Source organism: Haliotis rubra, unplaced genomic scaffold, assembly GCF_003918875.1.
Source record: "Haliotis rubra isolate DU_JTF1 unplaced genomic scaffold, ASM391887v1 Scf192, whole genome shotgun sequence".
Taxonomy (NCBI): domain Eukaryota; kingdom Metazoa; phylum Mollusca; class Gastropoda; order Lepetellida; family Haliotidae; genus Haliotis; species Haliotis rubra.
In genome coordinates, this window is record NW_025765914.1 from 75,314 (window position 1) to 97,497 (window position 22,184).

The window sequence follows — 22,184 nt, forward strand, 5'->3', positions numbered from 1 at the left end:
TTTGTAGACATTCCACTAGTCATGACCAAACTGCATTTAATTATATGATATTAAATTTGAAAACAAATACTTAGTTCACACTTTCTGAAAAAAAACAGTATCAGGGGTGGAAATAACTTTTAAATTGCTAGTGTACTCCCGTACAGTGGCACAAGTAAAATTACTTGCCCTGATAATTTTTCCACTATACTGGCCGATTTTCTCGTTGATTTTTTAAAATAAACAACATAATTTACACTGGAAAGTCAACTGGACACCGGTAAAGTGTGATATACAAATTTGCTTGCCCGACAGAAAAAAACACTGGACTCGGGCGTCGGGCAATGGGTTATTTCCGGCCCTGAGTATGGGATCAATAATGCTACATGTATTCTGGCAAATATTATTTATCAGACTGTAATAACAGTATTCATGATCCTTCACCTTTTGTTCAGCATAAAACCAAATTAGAACAATTTGAATGGGAGAATTTAACTATCACGTCAGACTACTCATTAATTTACAAATTAGGTCCGGAAATATCTCGACATGTCAAACAACGAATTAACATAAAGATGTTAAATGTTCAACTATAGTCATTCTAATTTCAATAAATAAATACTGACAACAATCAAATCATGAAACTATAGTGGGTAATTTATGAACAGGAAAGACATAGCCTGTAATATCATTACAAACAAAATTGTACTTGTTCTACAAGCCATAAAGGTTTCATTTCTTCAACTACACTCTCCTAATCTTTGAGTGAGTGAGTTTAGTTTAAGCCACTTTCAGCAATATTCCAGCAAATCACAGCGGGGGACACCAGAAACAGGCTTCACACATTGTACCCATGTGGGGAATCAAACCTGGGTCTTCAGTGTGATGAGCGAAAACTTTATCCACTAGGCTACTCCACTGCCACTGTAAATCTTTTTGAAAGAATATAAGCTACCAGTACTCAAAGAATTCTTGCTTCTTTCATACTGCCATAGTTAAACAATCATGGCCATGATCAATAATTTCTAGTCACAGGAAAAGATTGGGCGTTTTTCAACTTCATTTGAAAAGTAAGTGTCCAGTAGTGACCAGCTTTTAATCTTGTGGTTAAGAAATGTCCCTGTATAAGTGACAACCAGCTGGTCCCTCTATAATGTGATTAGTCAGTTACAAAGCTGCTAGGAGTGAGTGAGTATGGTTTTACGCCGCTTTTAGCAATATTCCAGCAATATCACGGCGGGGGACACCACAAATGGCCTGCTAGGAGTGGAAATATACACAGTCACAGATTTGTCTCAGTGCTCAGGAAACTATACATATTTGATTATTTTCCAGAATATTCAGAAATGTTCAACATTAGATCCTACCCCAGTTAACACCTGACATTTTCATTTCACAGATCACAAAGGTTGTGAATTTGTCAATATTATCAAAAAGGACACATTTCGCAAAAACATCAATACAAGATTTGTGAAACAAGCTTCAACATGTCAGTGTATTTAATTCTATACATTGATTATCTGTTTACTCACATAAAATTGTTCATTCTCTGTCTAACCAGAAATATGGTTTAACATTGCATGTATATCTCCAACATTATCACACAATCAATTGATCTGTTATAAATCCACACAGGTAGTAGTCTAGTACCAACTGAGACAGCTCTAACATTAAAACAACTGCAGCATGTATAGTTTGCTATGTGCACACGACAGACAGCTGCCATGAAGCAAACAACTGTGTCCATTACTGGGGCAAACTCCAAGTGTGAAATACGTCTACTGCTGGCTCTCCTGCTCCAAGCACCGAGCTATTGTGTTCAGCTGGATGTTGCTTGTTCCCTCATAAATACAACCTGAAAGAATATGTAATTTTTAAAGTAAAATTGATATTTTATACTTATCCTGACTTAGTCGTAAGTTAATGTTAATGTATGGCACTTACGACTGTCTTAGCGCTAAGAGAGCTTCGAAAATCTAGGCCCAGGTCTTTATGAGTGATTGAATGAGTTTGGTTTTACGCCGCTTTTAGCAATATTCCAGCAATATCACAGCAGGGGACACCAAAAATGAGGTCTTTATGGGACTGCATCAAACAAACCATTCCTGAAACAGCTAACCATCATGAAACAAGGGAGGTAACTCACCTATCTTGCAGTCCCTGTAGTACTTCTCTATGGGGTAGTCCTTGGTGAAACCTACTCCACCCATCCACTCCATGCACTTGGATGTAGTCAGTGTCGCCACCTGTCAGTGAGTGGGTGAGAGAATATATGAGAGAGGGAGGGAGTGTGTGCCACTTTTAACAATATTCCAGCAATATCACAGCAGAGGACACCAGAACTGGGCCTCACGCATTGTACCCATGTGGGGAATCAAACCTGGTTGCACAATAAACAAACTACCATACTACAAGGGGAGTTGGGTTCATGCGGATTTGAAAAGTATTCAAGTAATATCACCTCATGTCAGCAATCCTCCAGTGTTACCACCTCAAGCACTGGAAAGGTGAACTATGATTCCACCCAAAAGCGTGCTCAAGGGACTCAAACTCTACACAGTGTATTACATAAGTTTGGCCACCTGGGCTCCTGCTTAATATGAAGAATGAGTGAGTTGAGGTGAGGTGAAATTGGGTTTAACGTCGTGCTTGAGAATATTTCGCTCATATGACGATGTGCATGCATGTGTATGTGTATGTGCGGCTGCTTGTACTAGCCCACACTTAAGCTGGTTTTATAGTGCTAGCCCACTGAGATACCATGCCGCAGTGAAGCATGAATACCCTACTCAGACACATTATACTGACTCCAAGCCGACCAGTCCTTGATCTTTCCATTAATGCTGAGCACCAGGCAGGGACCAACAAGTACCATATTTAACGCATCTTTTGGTATGGCGCTGTCGGGATCGACGAACATTGCCCGCGACCTCATGCTCAAACCACTACACCTCGGAGGTGGTGAGTCAGGATTTATGCTACTGTTAGCAATACACTAGCAATATCACAGCCGGGGACATCTCAGGGCTTGACATTCACCCAAATTCTCGAACAAGACCACAGGACCAGTAACTTTTAAAAATCACTGGTCCTTACTGATTGTTACTGGTCCTGCTAAGGGACTCTTATTGACAGCCTGAAATATCTACTAGACCGTCGGGATGGCACTTATCAAAGTTGCACTGGTCCTGTCAACATTTTACTAGACACGTCCAGTGGGAACGCATGAATGTCGAGCCCTGCATCTCTTTCACACATTTTACTCATGTCAGGAATTGAATACAGGTCGAGCAAACACTTTAACCACTAAGCTACCCCATACTATGGGGAGCAAAGGGAGGCCGTTCTATTCAACCTATCAACACTTACAGAACAAAAGGGATATTTAACCTTCAAAGGCCAACACAGAAACAGAAAGAAAGGAAATAAATGATTGGGAAACTAAAATGATTTTTATAGATCAGCCAAAGTCAGCGACCTTTATTTGTAGAATGAAAAGTATGCCTGGTGTCACTTCTGATAATCTGGTGTCTCAGAATCAAAAATATATTGGAGACCAAATTTGTATTTCAAATCTTTTGCACAAGAATTGAACATATCAACTGTCAATTAATCTTTGATACATAACATACTTGTTAATGTGTATCCAGTGAGTACTTTGATAAACATTTACAAATACATGTATATCAGCAAATTCATGTGAAGATTATTCCTGAGCACAGTACCTCTGAGGTGAAGTATTTGGCCATGGCTCCTTCCTTCACGATGGGCAGTCCTGCCTCCTTGCGGCGAGCAGCGTTGTAGATCATCATCCGGGCAGCCTCGATCTGGGTGGCCACGTGGGAAATCTGGTGCTGCATGGCCTGATGGGACATCAGAAACATTGTACTACTACAGCTACTACAACTACTACAGCTACTACAGCTACTACAACTACTACAACAACTACAACAACAATAAATTCAGTGAGTTTAGTTGTACGCCGCTTTAAGCAATATTCCATCAATATCACGGCGGGGGACACCAGAAATGGACTTCATACATTGTACCTATGTGGAGAATTGAACCTGAGCCCTTGGCATGACAAGCGATTGCTTTAAGCACTAGGCTACCCCACAACAAATACAAGTTTGACTAAGTCAGTGAAAGTGCTTCACACTATGGCCATCTATATTATAGTGAAACACCACTGTGTAAAGTTGAAGGGATCATCGCCAATACTTCCAGTTATCCCAGGTCCTACACAAAATGATGACTAGACAAAGAATACGCAATAACCAAGTCTTCAAGACAACCATTAAGTTGACCCGTCCATTTTCAACACAACAGCCTTGGAATGTAGATCAATATCCATACAGAAACCATGTAACCAGTGACACTAGTATGAGAAAGGTGCCGTGTTACAGTGGCCCATGGTCAGGTTTACACAGATAGTTGGTCATGTCACCTCTCCCAGTACCACTATGTCCAGCAGACACATGGTTCTCTATAATCATGGAGTAAACTTCATGAGCAGATTGGATGTCATTATTATCTTTACTTGTTAGACTGACTGACTGAGTTTGGTTTTACGCTGCTTTAAGCAATATTTCAGCAACATCACGGCAGGGGACACCAGAAATGAGCTTCACACATTGTACCCATGTGTGGATTCGAACCCGGGTATTCGGCGTGACGAGCCAACGCTTTGACCACTAGGCTACCCCACCGGCCCGACACTAGTATGAGAAAGGTGCCGTGTTACAGTGGCCCATGGTCAGGTTTACAAAGACAGTTGGTCATGTCACCTCTCCCAGTACCACTATGTCCAGCAGACACATGGTTCTCTATAATCAAGGAGTAAACTTCATGAGCAGATTGGATGTCATTATTATCTTTACTTGTTAGACTGACTGACTGAGTTTGGTTTTACGCTGCTTTAAGCAATATTTCAGCAACATCACGGCGGGGGATGCCAGAAATGGGCTTCACACATTTTACCCATGTGGGGAATCAAACCCGGGTCTTCGGCGTGTGAGCCAACGCTTTAACCATTAGGCTACCCCACTGCCCCCTTTACTTGTTAGACAATCTAGATGGTGGTGTGTGGTCCTGTGCATAGAACTCAGGTCACAAATCAGTTGAAGTTAAGCAACGTTGAGCGTGGAGAGTGCTTGGATGGGTGACCGTGTTTGGCAGCTTGACTCCAGAGAGCGTCTAGGACTTCAGTCCTGTCCCACAACAAAGACAATGTGATACATGTGGTTCACCTTAGGCAAGTGAGTTTGTTCAAAATTGCCTCTGTTCACCCAGCAGAAAATGGGTACCCGGTGGGATAAGTCATGTAACCATTAACTTTCTAGTGCCTCACAGGCAACTTGGGTTATCCGAGGTAATAATAATCAGTGTGTGGGCTTGACAAATGGTTCCCTAATTTGAGTTATTAAAACATGGAGAAAACTCCATCAACAGCATTGGATGCCATTTACCTTTACTTGCTAACCAATCTAGGAAACAGAGTTCCAGTCTCTGTATTATTAAAAATTCATACAAGTCACCTGGCTGGATTGTACAGCTACAAGATGCCTGTATATTTTTCTGGTGACACATGTAACTCATACAATGTGTTTAATCCCACCTGGAAATCACAAATCCTTCGGCCAAACTGTTTACGTTCCCTGGTGTAGGCAACTGCATGGTCGAAACACCCCTGTGACAGACCCAGCATCTGTAACATGACAACAACATCATCGTGTGTAATATGATGTACAACACACTACAACATTGTTTACAACATACAATTGTAACAGTGTGTAAATAAAAGTGTTTCATTTTAATGTGTTAAACTTCATTATTTTAAAACTTAGGTATAAAACTTTATCATTACCAAACTGGGTCATAACACTAACACTTGCACTGTTTAACTAACTCACTGGTAAGCTAGCTTGGGGTCTATTGTTAAGGGTAAGTGATCTGTGTCAGGTTCAATCTCTGCATTGGCCTGTTGTCAAGGTTCCTATTGTTTCATAGATTTCACCTTCTCGTCATATTTAAAGCTTTCTACTGCCTTTCATTTGTGGCAGTCTACATCTTTCTCCTTGAGAGCACAATCACAGCACAACACCAGGACATTATGGGGTAAGTTAAGTTAGATCTTGTAGTATTATATGTATAGTAGGGCTATTAGGATTTAGTGTGTTAGATTACATGTTTTAAGGAATAGTGTTTTATCATATTTAGTGTAGGTTAGGTGTTTGTGTATGAATATATGCATGCTAAGTATTTTAGACAAATATATGATGTATTGTGTACCAGTACACTAGTATACTGGCGTGAGTTTATTTGAACAGTAGTGTATCATGTATATGTAGTATGTATATGTATATTAGCTATTTTATGATTGGCATGATACAGTAATGTGTATCATGCAAGTTTATTATAAGGTTTAGTTTCTATATGCATATTTATTTATGTATTAGGGTCAATAAGATAAGTATTTATGTGTACGCTAATGCCATTTATGATGTATATCTGTATATACTAGCAGTATACTTAGGCAATATTTTGTTTATTTAGGTTCACTAAGAATCAGATGTTTAATTAGCTGTTGGACTATTCTGCCTACGTCCCTGAGACGAGGTGAGGTATTGTTTTCAGAATGTGATTGTAAATATTAGTAATTATAGTTGTCATATATGTGAGTAATAATCAGAGTACATGTCTTTGCTTAAATCTGGATGATTGACAGTTATCAGATGCATTAATAGTATACTGGTAACCATATTAAACGTATAACATGATACGTATATGAGAGACATGTATTAATTGATGTATATTTTATTGACCACGGCATTTTGTTAGTTCAGTTACATGGACTGAGAACCAACTGGGGATCTCCATATCCCACACTACCAGCGCTGGAATAAATCCCTGAAAACCTACACAAGTGTTCGTCTTCATTAAACTACCATATACGAATACCTCTGTTACACAATCACATCATAATAACAAGTTGACACTTGTGGGGAAGAATTATATCCTCACTGAACTGTTTTGTTGGTCTTACACATAGCAAGGTAAATGATAATTAAACTAAGATATAAGTGATTAAGGGACCGTTCATAACTAATTGGGGGAGGGAAGGGGGATGATGACCTTATGGAGAAGCATGTACAATGTGAATGACTCCCCTAAAATTTATGTACAAAGTGCCCCCAATCCCATTTAATGTACTTAATTGCTGCACCCACCCCCACCCCAAAATTACAATTTTTTAAAATCATCATCCCCCTATCCATAAATAATAATGAACGGTCCCTAACTGGTTTACTGTCTCTTCAAACATTATTCCAGTTGTGTCAGCTTAACTTAACTTAATGTGGGAGGATAATCTGAATTAATCCACTTCTAGACATAGACATCAGTGAACCAAAATAGACAAAACAAGACATCCTAGAAACATCCTCAGGGTAACTAGGATTCTAACTTGCAACAACAGACCTCTTAAATCTTGTGAAACAGGACCACATACCTGTGATGCAATTCCAATCCTTCCTTCATTCAACACACCAATGGCGTACTTGTAGCCATGACCAAACTGGCCCAGGATATTCTCTTCAGGCACCTGAAGAAACATGATTAACATAGACATGAACTCATGAATACCTGCTAATTGTATACTACACCTTTCACACTAAACTGGTTGATGCTCAGGAACCTGATCCCCCTCCTAAAGATAAAACTACTTATAAACCAAATCAAAAGGCTGATTGAATTACTGTTTAACTGGAAAATTATCTCCAGGCAAACAGCATCATACTAAATCTTTAGGAATTAGAGGTAATAAAATCTAGCATGATTCTATGGATTTTCCAACTCTGACATCAACATATATATATATTATATCATCTTCCAACATTCGACCAAACACCAGAACAGCTCCAATGTTTGATGACAGAGTCTCACCTGGACATTTTCAAAATGCACGGAGCATGTCTCTCGGACGCCCTGATGCCAATCTTGTTCTCCTTCTTTCCGATGGTGATGCCCTCCGAGTCTGCATCCACGATGAAACATGTGATGCCCTTGTAGCCCTATGTCAAACAATGCACCAGCTCATGTTCTAGCCGTCCAGTATGACAAGACTTGCATACTATGTAACAACTGAATACTGCTTTAGTGGAATACATCTACATCATGTCAGTTATAGGCTCACTAGTGTTTCTGTTATCCTATGGTTTACTGTGTAATGAATGACAGAAGCAGATATCCTACATGACAAAACAAGGAGGATAACAACAAACCTCTACGCCATTTAGAACATGGTTCAATGTAACACGTTATAATTGGGATTACACTTTCTCAGTAAAGTACAGATTGTAATACTTTCATACGGTTAAGTCCCATCCGGGATTTGAACCGACATTCTCAAGGTCAGGCACCTAAGCTTAAGATGATAATCCTGAATTGGAACCCACCCTCTCAAAGTCAGGCACCTAATCTTAAGATGATAATCCTGAATTAGAACCGACCCTCTCAAAGTCAGGTACCTAATCTTAAGATGATATTCCTGAATTGGAACCCACGCTCTCAAAGTCAAGCATCTAATCTAAGATGATAATCCAGAACTGGAACCCACACTATCAAAGCCTGGCACCTAATCTTAAGATGATAATCCTGAATTGGAACCCACGCTCTCAAGGTCAGGCACCTAATCTTAAGATGATAATCCTGAATTAGAACCGACCCTCTCAAAGTCAGGTACCTAATCTTAAGATGATATTCCTGAATTGGAACCCACGCTCTCAAAGTCAAGCATCTAATCTAAGATGATAATCCAGAACTGGAACCCACACTATCAAAGCCTGGCACCTAAGCTTAAGATGATAATCCTGAATTGGAACCCACCCTCTCAAGGTCAGGCACCTAATCTTAAGATGATAATCCTGAATTGGAACCCACGCTCTCAAGGTCAGGCACCTAATCTAAGATGATAATCCTGAATTGGAACGCACCCTCTCAAGGTCAGGCACCTAATCTAAGATGATAATCCTGAATTGGAACCCACGCTCTCAAGGTCAGGCACCTAATCTAAGATGATAATCCTGAATTGGAACCCACTCTCTCAAGGTCAGGCACCTAATCTTAAGATGATAATCCTGAATTGGAATCCACGCTCTCAAGGTCAGGTACCTAATCTTAAGATGATAATCCTGAATTGGAACCCACCCTCTCAAGGTCAGGCACCTAATCTTAAGATGATAATCCTGAATTGGAACCCACGCTCTCAAGGTCAGGCACCTAATCTAAGATGATAATCCTGAATTGGAACCCACACTCTCAAGGTCAGGCACCTAATCTTAAGATGATAATCCTGAATTGGAACCCCACTCTCAAGGTCAGGCACCTAATCTTAAGATGATAATCCTGAATAGGAATCCACACTCTCAAGGTCAGGCACCTAATATTAAGATGATAATCCTGAATAGGAACCCACACTCTCAAGGTCAGGCACCTAATATTAAGATGATAATCCTGAATAGGAACCCACACTCTCAAGGTCAGGCACCTAATATTAAGATGATAATCCTGAATTGGAACCCACACTCTCAAGGTCAGGCACCTAATATTAAGATGATAATCCTGAATTGGAACCCACACTCTCAAGGTCAGGCACCTAATATTAAGATGATAATCCTGAATAGGAACCCACACTCTCAAGGTCAGGCACCTAATATTAAGATGATAATCCTGAATAGGAACCCACACTCTCAAGGTCAGGCACCTAATATTAAGATGATAATCCTGAATTGGAACCCACACTCTCAAGGTCAGGCACCTAATCTTAAGATGATAATCCTGAATTGGAACCCACGCTCTCAAGGTCAGGCACCTAATATTAAGATGATAATTCCTGAATAGGAACCCACACTCTCAAGGTCAGGCACCTAATATTAAGATGATAATCCTGAATTGGAATCCACGCTCTCAAGGTCAGGCACCTAATATTAAGATGATAATCCTGAATTAGGAACCCACACTCTCAAGGTCAGGCACCTAATATTAAGATGATAATCCTGAATAGGAACCCACACTCTCAAGGTCAGGCACCTAATATTAAGATGATAATACTGAATAGGAACCCACACTCTCAAGGTCAGGCACCTAATATTAAGATGATAATACTGAATTAGGAACCCACACTCTCAAGGTCAGGCACCTAATATTAAGATGATAATCCTGAATAGGAATCCACACTCTCAAGGTCAGGCACCTAATCTTTAAGATGATAATCCTGAATTGGAACCCACACTCTCAAGGTCAGGCACCTAATCTTAAGATGATAATCCTGAATTGAAACCCACCCTCTCAAGGTCAGGCACCTAATCTTAAGATGATAATCCTGAATAGGAACCCACCCTCTCAAGGTCAGGCACCTAATCTAAGATGATAATCCTGAATTGGAACCCACCCTCTCAAGGTCAGGCACCTAATCTAAGATGATAATCCTGAATTGGAACCCACTCTCTCAAGGTCAGGCACCTAATCTAAGATGATAATCCTGAATTGGAACCCACCCTCTCAAGGTCAGGCACCTAATCTTAAGATGATAATCCTGAATTGGAACCCACGCTCTCAAGGTCAGGCACCTAATCTAAGATGATAATCCTGAATTGGAACGCACGCTCTCAAGGTCAGGCACCTAATCTAAGATGATAATCCTGAATTGGAACCCACCCTCTCAAGGTCAGGCACCTAATCTAAGATGATAATCCTGAATTGGAACCCACGCTCTCAAGGTCAGGCACCTAATCTTAAGATGATAATCCTGAATTTGAATCCATGCTCTCAAGGTCAGGCACCTAATCTTAAGATGATAATACTGAATTGGAACCCACTCTCAAGGTCAGGCACCTAATCTTAAGATGATAATCCTGAATTTGAATCCACGCTCTCAAGGTCAGGCACCTAATCTTAAGATGATAATACTGAATTGGAACCCACTCTCTCAAGGTCAGGCACCTAATCTTAAGATGATAATCCTGAATTTGAATCCATGCTCTCAAGGTCAGGCACCTAATCTTAAGATGATAATACTGAATTGGAACCCACGCTCTCAAGGTCAGGCACCTAATCTTCAGATGATAATACTGAATTGGAACGCACGCTCTCAAGGTCAGGCACCTAATCTTCAGATGATAATACTGAATTGGAACGCACGCTCTCAAGGTCAGGCACCTAATCTTCAGATGATAATACTGAATTGGAACGCACGCTCTCAAGGTCAGGCACCTAATCTTCAGATGATAATACTGAATTGGAACGCACGCTCTCAAGGTCAGGCACCTAATCTTAAGATGATAATACTGAATTGGAATCCACGCTCTCAAGGTCAGGCACCTAATCTTAAGATGATAATCCTGAATTGGAACCCACGCTCTCAAGGTCAGGCACCTAATCTTAAGATGATATTCCTGAATTGAAACCCACCCTCTCAAGGTCAGGCACCTAATCTTAAGATGATAATCCTGAATTGGAACCCACCCTCTCAAGGTCAGGCACCTAATCTAAGATGATAATCCTGAATTGGAACCCACCCTCTCAAGGTCAGGCACCTAATCTAAGATGATAATCCTGAATTGGAACCCACCCTCTCAAGGTCAGGCACCTAATCTTCAGATGATAATACTGAATTGGAACGCACGCTCTCAAGGTCAGGCACCTAATCTTCAGATGATAATACTGAATTGGAACGCACGCTCTCAAGGTCAGGCACCTAATCTTCAGATGATAATACTGAATTGGAACGCACGCTCTCAAGGTCAGGCACCTAATCTTAAGATGATAATACTGAATTGGAATCCACGCTCTCAAGGTCAGGCACCTAATCTTAAGATGATAATCCTGAATTGGAACCCACGCTCTCAAGGTCAGGCACCTAATCTTAAGATGATATTCCTGAATTGAAACCCACCCTCTCAAGGTCAGGCACCTAATCTTAAGATGATAATCCTGAATTGGAACCCACCCTCTCAAGGTCAGGCACCTAATCTAAGATGATAATCCTGAATTGGAACCCACCTCTCAAGGTCAGGCACCTAATCTAAGATGATAATCCTGAATTGGAACCCACTCTCTCAAGGTCAGGCACCTAATCTAAGATGATAATCCTGAATTGGAACCCACCCCTCTCAAGGTCAGGCACCTAATCTTAAGATGATAATCCTGAATTGGAACGACGCTCTTCAAGGTCAGGCACCTAATCTAAGATGATAATCCTGAATTGGAACGCACGCTCTCAAGGTCAGGCACCTAATCTAAGATGATAATCCTGAATTGGAACCCACCCTCTCAAGGTCAGGCACCTAATCTAAGATGATAATCCTGAATTGGAACCCACGCTCTCAAGGTCAGGCACCTAATCTTAAGATGATAATCCTGAATTTGAATCCATGCTCTCAAGGTCAGGCACCTAATCTTAAGATGATAATACTGAATTGGAACCCACTCTCTCAAGGTCAGGCACCTAATCTTAAGATGATATTCCTGAATTGGAACCCACCCTCTCAAGGTCAGGCACCTAATCTTAAGATGATAATCCTGAATTGGAATCCACGCTCTCAAGGTCAGGCACCTAATCTAAGATGATAATCCTGAATTGGAACCCACCCTCTCAAGGTCAGGCACCTAATCTAAGATGATAATCCTGAATTGGAACCCACGCTCTCAAGGTCAGGCACCTAATCTTAAGATGATAATCCTGAATTTGAATCCATGCTCTCAAGGTCAGGCACCTAATCTAAGATGATAATCCTGAATTGGAACCCACCCTCTCAAGGTCAGGCACCTAATCTAAGATGATAATCCTGAATTGGAACCCACGCTCTCAAGGTCAGGCACCTAATCTTAAGATGATAATCCTGAATTTGAATCCATGCTCTCAAGGTCAGGCACCTAATCTTAAGATGATAATCCTGAATTGGAACCCACGCTCTCAAGGTCAGGCACCTAATCTTAAGATGATATTCCTGAATTGGAACCCACCCTCTCAAGGTCAGGCACCTAATCTTAAGATGATAATCCTGAATTGGATTCCACGCTCTCAAGGTCAGGCACCTAATCTTAAGATGATAATCCTGAATTGGAACCCACGCTCTCAAGGTCAGGCACCTAATCTTAAGATGATATTCCTGAATTGAAACCCACCCTCTCAAGGTCAGGCACCTAATCTTAAGATGATAATCCTGAATTGGAACCCACCCTCTCAAGGTCAGGCACCTAATCTTAAGATGATAATACTGAATTGGAACGCACGCTCTCAAGGTCAGGCACCTAATCTTCAGATGATAATACTGAATTGGAACGCACGCTCTCAAGGTCAGGCACCTAATCTTCAGATGATAATACTGAATTGGAGCGCGACGCTTCTCAAGGTCAGGCACCTAATCTTCAGATGATAATACTGAATTGAACGCATCGCTCTCTCAAGGTCAGGCACCCTAATCTTCAGATGATAATACTGAATTGAACGCACGCTCTCAAGGTCAGGCACCTAATCTTAAGATGATAATACTGAATTGGAATCCACGCTCTCAAGGTCAGGCACCTAATCTTAAGATGATAATCCTGAATTGGAACCCACGCTCTCAAGGTCAGGCACCTAATCTTAAGATGATATTCCTGAATTGAAACCCACCCTCTCAAGGTCAGGCACCTAATCTTAAGATGATAATCCTGAATTGGAACCCACCCTCTCAAGGTCAGGCACCTAATCTAAGATGATAATCCTGAATTGGAACCCACCCTCTCAAGGTCAGGCACCTAATCTAAGATGATAATCCTGAATTGGAACCCACTCTCTCAAGGTCAGGCACCTAATCTAAGATGATAATCCTGAATTGGAACCCACCCTCTCAAGGTCAGGCACCTAATCTTAAGATGATAATCCTGAATTGGAACGCACGCTCTCAAGGTCAGGCACCTAATCTAAGATGATAATCCTGAATTGGAACGCGACAGCTCTCAAGGTCAGGCACCTAATCTAAGATGATAATCCTGAATTGGAACCCACCCTCTCAAGGTCAGGCACCTAATCTAAGATGATAATCCTGAATTGGAACCCACGCTCTCAAGGTCAGGCACCTAATCTTAAGATGATAATCCTGAATTTGAATCCATGCTCTCAAGGTCAGGCACCTAATCTTAAGATGATAATACTGAATTGGAACCCACTCTCTCAAGGTCAGGCACCTAATCTTAAGATGATAATCCTGAATTTGAATCCACGCTCTCAAGGTCAGGCACCTAATCTTAAGATGATAATACTGAATTGGAACCCACTCTCTCAAGGTCAGGCACCTAATCTTAAGATGATAATCCTGAATTTGAATCCATGCTCTCAAGGTCAGGCACCTAATCTTAAGATGATAATACTGAATTGGAACCCACTCTCTCAAGGTCAGGCACCTAATCTTAAGATGATAATCCTGAATTTGAATCCATGATCAGCTGACACAAGAACAATCAGGGGAAACAAGTATGCCCAGCTATTTGCTGCTTGGCCACCCATGTCTAACATATCAGTGGGTTTAGCATTGGCAAAAGGAATGAGGGTATTATACGTAATACCTCACATAAGTGGGTTTAATATTGGCTACTGTATGGGAATGTAAGGGACCGTTCATTATTTATGGCTAGGGGGTGTGATGATGATTTTTATGGAGAAGCATGTACAATGTGACTGACCGCCCTAAAATTTATGTACAAAGTAAGTGAACCCCCTGCATGTCATGCACAAAATCAATGACCCCCCCTCACCCTTCGCAGATATTTTTTAAGCATAATTTTAAAATGTGTACAAATTGATGGAACACCCCCCCCCGAACAAAATGGGTCACCCCACCTTAAAATCATCATCGCCCCCTCTTGCCATGAATTATGAACGGTCCCTAATTCTATAGACTATGATACATATCAGAAGGTTTAGCACTGAAACAAAGAGGAAGTAAGGTGTTACAGATAATGCCTCACATCTGTGGGTTTGGCATTGGCAAATACAAGGAAGACGCCAGCAAAGGAGGAGTGGGATATCCAGATTTTCTCGCCATTGAGAATATAGTGGTTGCCCTGCTTCACAGCTGAAGTCTTCATCGCGAAGGCATCGGACCCTGACTCAGCCTCGGACAGACAGAAACTGCCCACCTGTAAACATATCAGTCACAATTCATGAGGCACAACAACACAATGTTTGGAGCATTTTAGAAGATATTTAGATTGTAGGTAATAAAATGTATGCAGCCAAATAATAGCAAGCAAATAGTATAATAAGGAAAAATATTCTATTACTAACAAATCCCTCTCCAAAAGTGTTACTCATGACAATGATATTCATCACCAAAACATCACAAAGAGCTCTATGGTGTAACTTTAAAAACTTCCAATTTCTGTAAGAACAATTTTAACTGACTCAAACTAAAGGCAACAATTTTCTCTTCATTGCTTTCTGTACATATCACTTCAGAACATCTTGAATATAACAACACATTCTCACCGTGTCTGTTGCAAGTTTTGTCAAATATTTTTCTTTTTGTTCCTTGGTTCCGTACTCATCGATGAGACGGTTGATGAGCGTGTTCTGGATGTCTATTACAAGGGACACTGCTGGGTCCACCTTGGCGATCTCCTCTATGACGAGATTGGCCACGAAGAACGTGGAGTCTGTTCCACCATACTGGCTTGGTATCTCAATCCCCATCAACTGTAGAGGGAAAGACAGGTTAATGCTGGTGGCACAAGTTTGTTTAATTGTTGATTGTTTTACGCCGCACTCAGCAATATTCCAGTTTATACGGTGGTCTGTAAATAATCAGGTCTGGACCAGATAATCCAGTGATTGCAGGGCTCCAGATAAGGGCCATATCGACATATGTACGGATGAAAAATATGCATGATACGATAGGAAATAATTTTGAAAACGTAGCAGGTACGCACCACAGCTATGGTGTACGAATCATTTACAGACATATTTATATGAAAAAGTATTGTTTTATTGTTTATTGACCTGTTTACACAAGAGTAGCAATGTTGTGGTACATATACCAAAAGAAACACAAGAATACTGATTACTAATTTCCATTCAGTACTCTAAATGTACTCTTAAGTTTTTCCAGTACTCCTATATTGAAAAAATAAGGAGTACGTACTCCTGAATGCTGATGTTGAAAAATTATCTGGAGCCCTGGATTGTCATCAGTATGGATCTACACAGTTGGGCTATGATGACATGCATTAACCAAGTCAGCGAATCTGACCACCAGATCCCATTAGTCATGGGTTGCTGAACATCAGGGAATGTTGTGATCACGTGGCTTCCTATTTATATATTGCCTGTCACTAGCAGATGACTGATCTTACTGAAATTTGGCTTGATATTTTTGTTATATAGGCAATTGATTTTGCATCTGAAGTGGTATTAACGATCTCAGGTAAATAATATTGATGTTTGTTTGCTTTTTATATAACTCAACTTTCGGATTTCAATTGTCAATAAAACGCCTCATGACAGCGATTGGGCACCCGCCCTACCGATGAAACTGCTTGTGCCCTCCAATCGCGCACATACTCCCCCGATATAGCGCGATCAATGCAATTGTCAAAATCACCAGAACATCGAATTCAGCTCACTTTGGGATATTTACTTGCCATCCACAACATCATAATAAAAATATTCTATTACTAACTGCCACTTACTCAGGACACATGCAAGGATATCCATTTTATTACAAACATGTTCATCTTGGAAAGTCAAACATGGTGATAATACTGAAATTAGTTACAACTAACCCCATTCTCGAACAGCCCAGCAACAAGGGATCGATCGAACACACCATGCTCGTCCATTTCTTTTACCAGAGGTTGAATTTTCTCAGCAGCAAACCGTGCAACTACAAAAAATAATTCAAATTTGCATATCATTTGTCAGAAATTCACTATTCACCTTATAACAGATAGATGGAGTTTGATCAGGGTGAGTGAGTGAATTGGGGTTTAAATCTGCTTTAAAATGATATTTCTGTCTCAGATCAAAGCAGTCATTTCCGATATAAGACGAAGGGATAAATGAGGTTCTAAACACTGACTGAAAACATGAGCAGTGATCTCTATATTTAAGGAAAGTTTTGAAAAATATAACTCTCTTTAAAATAGGGATGCCACGATATATCGATACTTTTTCTAAGACGATACAATTATCGATACATTCAAAACTGTATCAATATTTACTTTTGGAAAGATCGGTTTAAATATGTTTATGTATCGTTTACATTTTGTAACTGTATCATGTTTCTTGATGTTATGAGAATTATAAATGATTATTTTTCATGCACAAAGATGGGAAATTAGAACTTTTTTATCTCTGAGAATAAAAAATGTTGATCTTTTCATGGACAATTTTACAATATGTAACATTAATGTTCAAATTGTAACTAAATTTATGCAATAATTCTGCGAAAATAGGTATCTTGATACATATCGAATCGTGACATGGGTATTGTGATAGGTATCGATTCATGAAATCCCTAGTAAAACACAATTCTGAGCATACCAGATATCTGCCTGGGGTCCCGATAGCAACAGTTTTTGTGATAGAAACAAACTTATGAATTACCGGGACAGATATTATTTGTTACTGACAATAATGTGGATGGTATTTTGATTTTTTAACTTTGTTGATTTGGTATTGACTGTTTACCAGTTTCCTTCATCATGCGTTCTTCATCACTGAGTATTGTAAGGGGTGCTGCCCGGAAACCCTCCTGCAAAGGGGAGAGGTCTGTTGCGGACATAGATCGCAAGTGAGATCCAGGTGAAATCCATCTTTTGTGTGTTTGGGCAAGACTTCGAAATGAAGCTGACCGAAGAACCTAGTCGTAAAACATCATAATGACTATACACAGTATACAAGTCAATATTGCATGCTTAACATCGTAATAAATCGGGGCTGCGTAAAACCAAACTCAGTCAGTCAGTCAGTCAGTCAGTCGTAATAAATCAGTCAAAATGTGCACTGCCACCTCAAATTCTGATCAGCAACAGTTCTACAATAGCAAATGGTTCTAGCCAATTTCCACATAAACTCATTTATTTGTTGTTTGTTGTTTAATGCGGCAATCAGCAATATTCCAGCTAAATGATGATGGTCTGTTGGGATATCATGACATGTGTCAACCAAATCAGCGAGACACCATTGGATCCCCTTAGTCGACCATTATGACAAATATGGGTTGTTGAAGACCAATTCTAACCCAGATCATCACAGGTATCCACATAAAATCAAAGAGAAGAGGTAAGTGTTCTTCTTCTACAATGACCTGTATCAAACAAGTCAGTGAGCCTGGCTACCCCATTCCTGGTAGTCGCCTCTTTATGACCAGCATGGGTTGTTGAAGACAAACACAGATCTTCAAGGGTCATCGGCAATGTAATATAGTCTATAACCAATATCATCCATAGGATGTCTTTTGAAAGCCTCTACAGAAATGTTTACCATATGTTACTGCTCTTGGCAATATGATCTATCATTGTAAAGCAAAAGTCACTGTGTTCTTTAATCTGATTGGTTGAAAAACATGATCGAATGGTATTTGATTCCCAGAAATTGCAAGACTATTCATTGTGTATTGACAACTACAAATATTGCACACAATTGTATTGTTGCGTCGTCAGCAGTGGTGATGTCATTCAAATCATATTGTGACGTAAAGACGGAATGAATGACGTCACAAATGAGCAGTTAAAGATGCTACCATGGGAACCAGCTGAAACGGCCAGCTGATGACACTTCACTGCTGTACCAGTATGAGTTCAGACTGTAAAACCCATGTGGGCCTTTTGGTTTACTTTTGTGTTTACAATGTCGATAATCATCATGTGTTGGCCAATTTCCGGGTGTTATTGAGTATTTGAAGCACAGGAATATTTCATTTGAAACCCGCGCTAACGCCGTCGGTTCCAAACGAATTCCCAGGCTTCAAATACTCAATAACACCCGGAAATTGGCCAATACATGATGTTTATCTCCTAATTAGATTATATCTGTTGTGGGTTTTTACATCATACATTTGATGACAGCAGTGTTCTGTCATATAGACATTGTAAAATCTCGGATGATGGCTCGTTTATGAGGTAAAGCTGCCTTTGATAAGTAAGTGGGATTTTTGCAGTTGTTCATGTGATTAGAGAGAATACAACACATGAACAATGATGAAGCATCTTAAGAAATCTGTCGGTCCATGGGTAACTGACATTATTGGCACAACAGGCAGGTTAATAGTAAACACATCTTGCATGCCTGTCCTGTGTCTTCTGGTTCTCTTAACATAACTCTCAGTGCAACCATAGCACCATAAATTTACACTTATCATTTTTATTTCCCGAGGCACTTGGCTTCAATATCACATCATGTGCAGTGTCAAACAATTTCTGGGGCGGTGGGGTAGCCTAGTGGTTAAAGCGTTGGCTCGTCACGCCGAAGACCCGGGTTCGATTCCCCACATGGGCACAATGTGTTAAGCCCATTTCTGGTGTCCCCCGCCGTGATATTGCTGGAATATTGCTAAAAGCGGCGTAAAACTAAACTCAGTCAGTCAGTCAGTCAGTCAGTCAAACAATTTCTACAATGGTTTGATTCGTTTGATTTGAAATGTACGGAAGATGCGTCAGAAACATTCAAAAACAAGGATTTCCGACATTAGTTATTCAGATTTGTGGCTGAGAAATATTTAAAAATCGTAAAATCGCTACATATGACAATACAGTCTGTTTTATTTCGATATTTATCGCTTGCATTTAATGTCCCCCTGTATTCAAACGATTACGTTTGACTTGTTCATCACGTCGGGAAAAGATGCCTGCAAATTCAGAGGTCACATCTGTCCATATACCGAGCACACCCACAGTTACATCCAATCACCTTAGGTCTGGAATCGATGTTTGTGTATGCTAACTGACAATGTGAAGGTCGACTTTTGAGTCCAACCATTTCATTCCAAGTGACAGCTGTGTCAGCCATCAAGTTCGATGTAGGCATTTGTATTTTTGTTGATTACAAAACTTCACATTTGTTCAGCTCACACTCGTTTCTTATAAAGAAATAATGCGCAATTATGTATACCTTGACCACAGCGCTGCTTATGGTGGCTGCCATTTTGGAACCTGGAGTCTAGTATTTACCGCGAGAGAAATAATATTCACCCAACCAGGCTGTATTCGAACAAGTAGAAACCACTGCGTCATCATGTTAATTTTCGTAATTCTTTAAGGTCCAATACCAGACGAGACGAAAGGCTACATAGTATTAAAAAGAATATTTTCCCGAATTAAAGGATCACTTTTTAGGGTCAGCTGGGGAGAGATACAGCTGAGGACGGAAAGATTTAGAAATAACTGCAAGTTTTCTCACCTAAGCAGACGCTTCAAAGAGAAGTTTAACAGAGCGTAGCAGGGTTGTGTTTTGGCGAGTTATGTTCAACACAGCTACTGTACGGGTGTAAATTCTCTTTACTGGTTTTATTAGTTTGTAACACCACACATAACATCACTCAATTAGGATACAGTGCCTTACACTATAAGACATAGCATATAAAAAGAGCATCAATACTTCTGCAAATAAAAATATACAGGTCACTTAAATCATACATTTACTTAAGAGATGATAAGATTGAGAGATCAAGTGTCGTAATCTGAGGGGCATCAATCCTCAGGAAATGAGATCTGATCTTTTAAATGCGTCACTGCTGTGTGATCCCCATGACGATGTTAAAGAACTGACTCAGCTTTACAGCAAGACTCTCAGTGACGTACTCGAGAAACATGCTCCTCTCATTTCCAAGAAAGTGAGTAAAAGACCTGTCACTGACTGGTATGACCAGCGCATACTCATTGCCAAGCGTAAATGTAGATCAACTGAACGTCAGTGGCGCAAGACTCGTCTGGAGGTGGACAGAAGTATTAACATGGGAGAAACGCACAATGTTTTAACGTATTTTATGACAGTATACGTTTTTGAAATATGGAAATGTTACAGACTAACTGAACACGTTTCACAATCTGCAAGCTGCCAAGGGTCACATTGATAACGAACGTCCGAGACCAGTATCTTTATGTGTCGGCAGATAGAGATAGGCTAATTAAATTCAGTGTGAACTTCACTCATCAACACCGACGTTTATCAAAATCATTAGACAACCCTGCCAAGATAGAGTTCTTAAATGCGCAGTAGGCACCTTATCGTCAGTCGAGTTAGGCAATAGGATTAAGATTCAGCAACTGAAGTTCACAACAACAACTTTATCGTCATCTTTATCAGTAAATGGGATTATCTATGATAACTGGAATAGGTATAAAACAGGGACGACACACAGTCACAAATCATCCTGTGACTGCTGTGTAATAAACTCCTTGTTTATATTCAGGTGTTGTGTTGTGTATGGGTTGGTATAGTCATACCTCTTGCCAAGCGAGCTAATTCCCCAACACTCGCGTTTTAACAGAAGTATTTATTGTGCAGCTAGGCATGAACTCCACATGGTGCTGCGCCGTGTTAAGTCAGAGTCCTGTAAATCCAAGATAGATGACATGTCTCAGAACCCAAGAAGATTCCACAGCTTCATGAAGACACTTCTTGGCAGGCAGAAAAGTTGCCTAAACATGACAATAAGAGGACCCTAGCTGACTCATTTTCTTCTTACTTTGTCAACAAAATTGAGGCAATCGTGGATAGTCTCCCCACAGTCCAAGCCCCTCACTCGCATGCGTGTCACTCGCCTCTGCACTGTGATCCATTAACTTTACTTGAACCTTTCAGTGACAGTGAAACTGAAAAGGTTATATAATCATCCAAGAGAACTACATGCTCTGAGGATCCAATTCCCACCACTCTTTTGTTCGAATACTTTGACATTTTGTTACCAGTCATATCAATGATTGTGAACTTATGTTTACAGCAAGGCACTTTTCCTGATGTCTTGAAGAAGGCTGTTATCCGACTACTCCTAAAGAAAACTACCCTAGATCCGGATAATCAGAAAAACTACCGACCAGTCTCAAACCTTTCCTTCCTTTCCAAAATTGTTGAAAAAGCTGCCAACATAAGATTGAAATCACACCTATCTGACAATAGTTTAGTGGATGACTTTCAGTCAGCGTACCGGGCACGTCATAGCACGGAG

General features: G+C 40.4%; 1 protein-coding gene across 1 annotated transcript; it reads right to left on the minus strand.

Moving 5' to 3' along the window:
• Window positions 1–613: 613 nt before the first annotated feature.
• On the minus strand, window positions 614–20,204 carry LOC124274560 (short/branched chain specific acyl-CoA dehydrogenase, mitochondrial-like). The gene is given in 12 exon segments (XM_046709922.1): window positions 614–1,834; window positions 2,126–2,225; window positions 3,705–3,842; window positions 5,597–5,686; window positions 7,490–7,582; window positions 7,924–7,956; window positions 7,959–8,051; window positions 14,989–15,159; window positions 15,509–15,715; window positions 16,801–16,901; window positions 17,708–17,879; window positions 20,129–20,204. Coding segments are annotated over 12 exon segments (1,308 nt in total). The 5' UTR covers window positions 20,162–20,204; the 3' UTR covers window positions 614–1,757.
• Window positions 20,205–22,184: the final 1,980 nt, after the last annotated feature.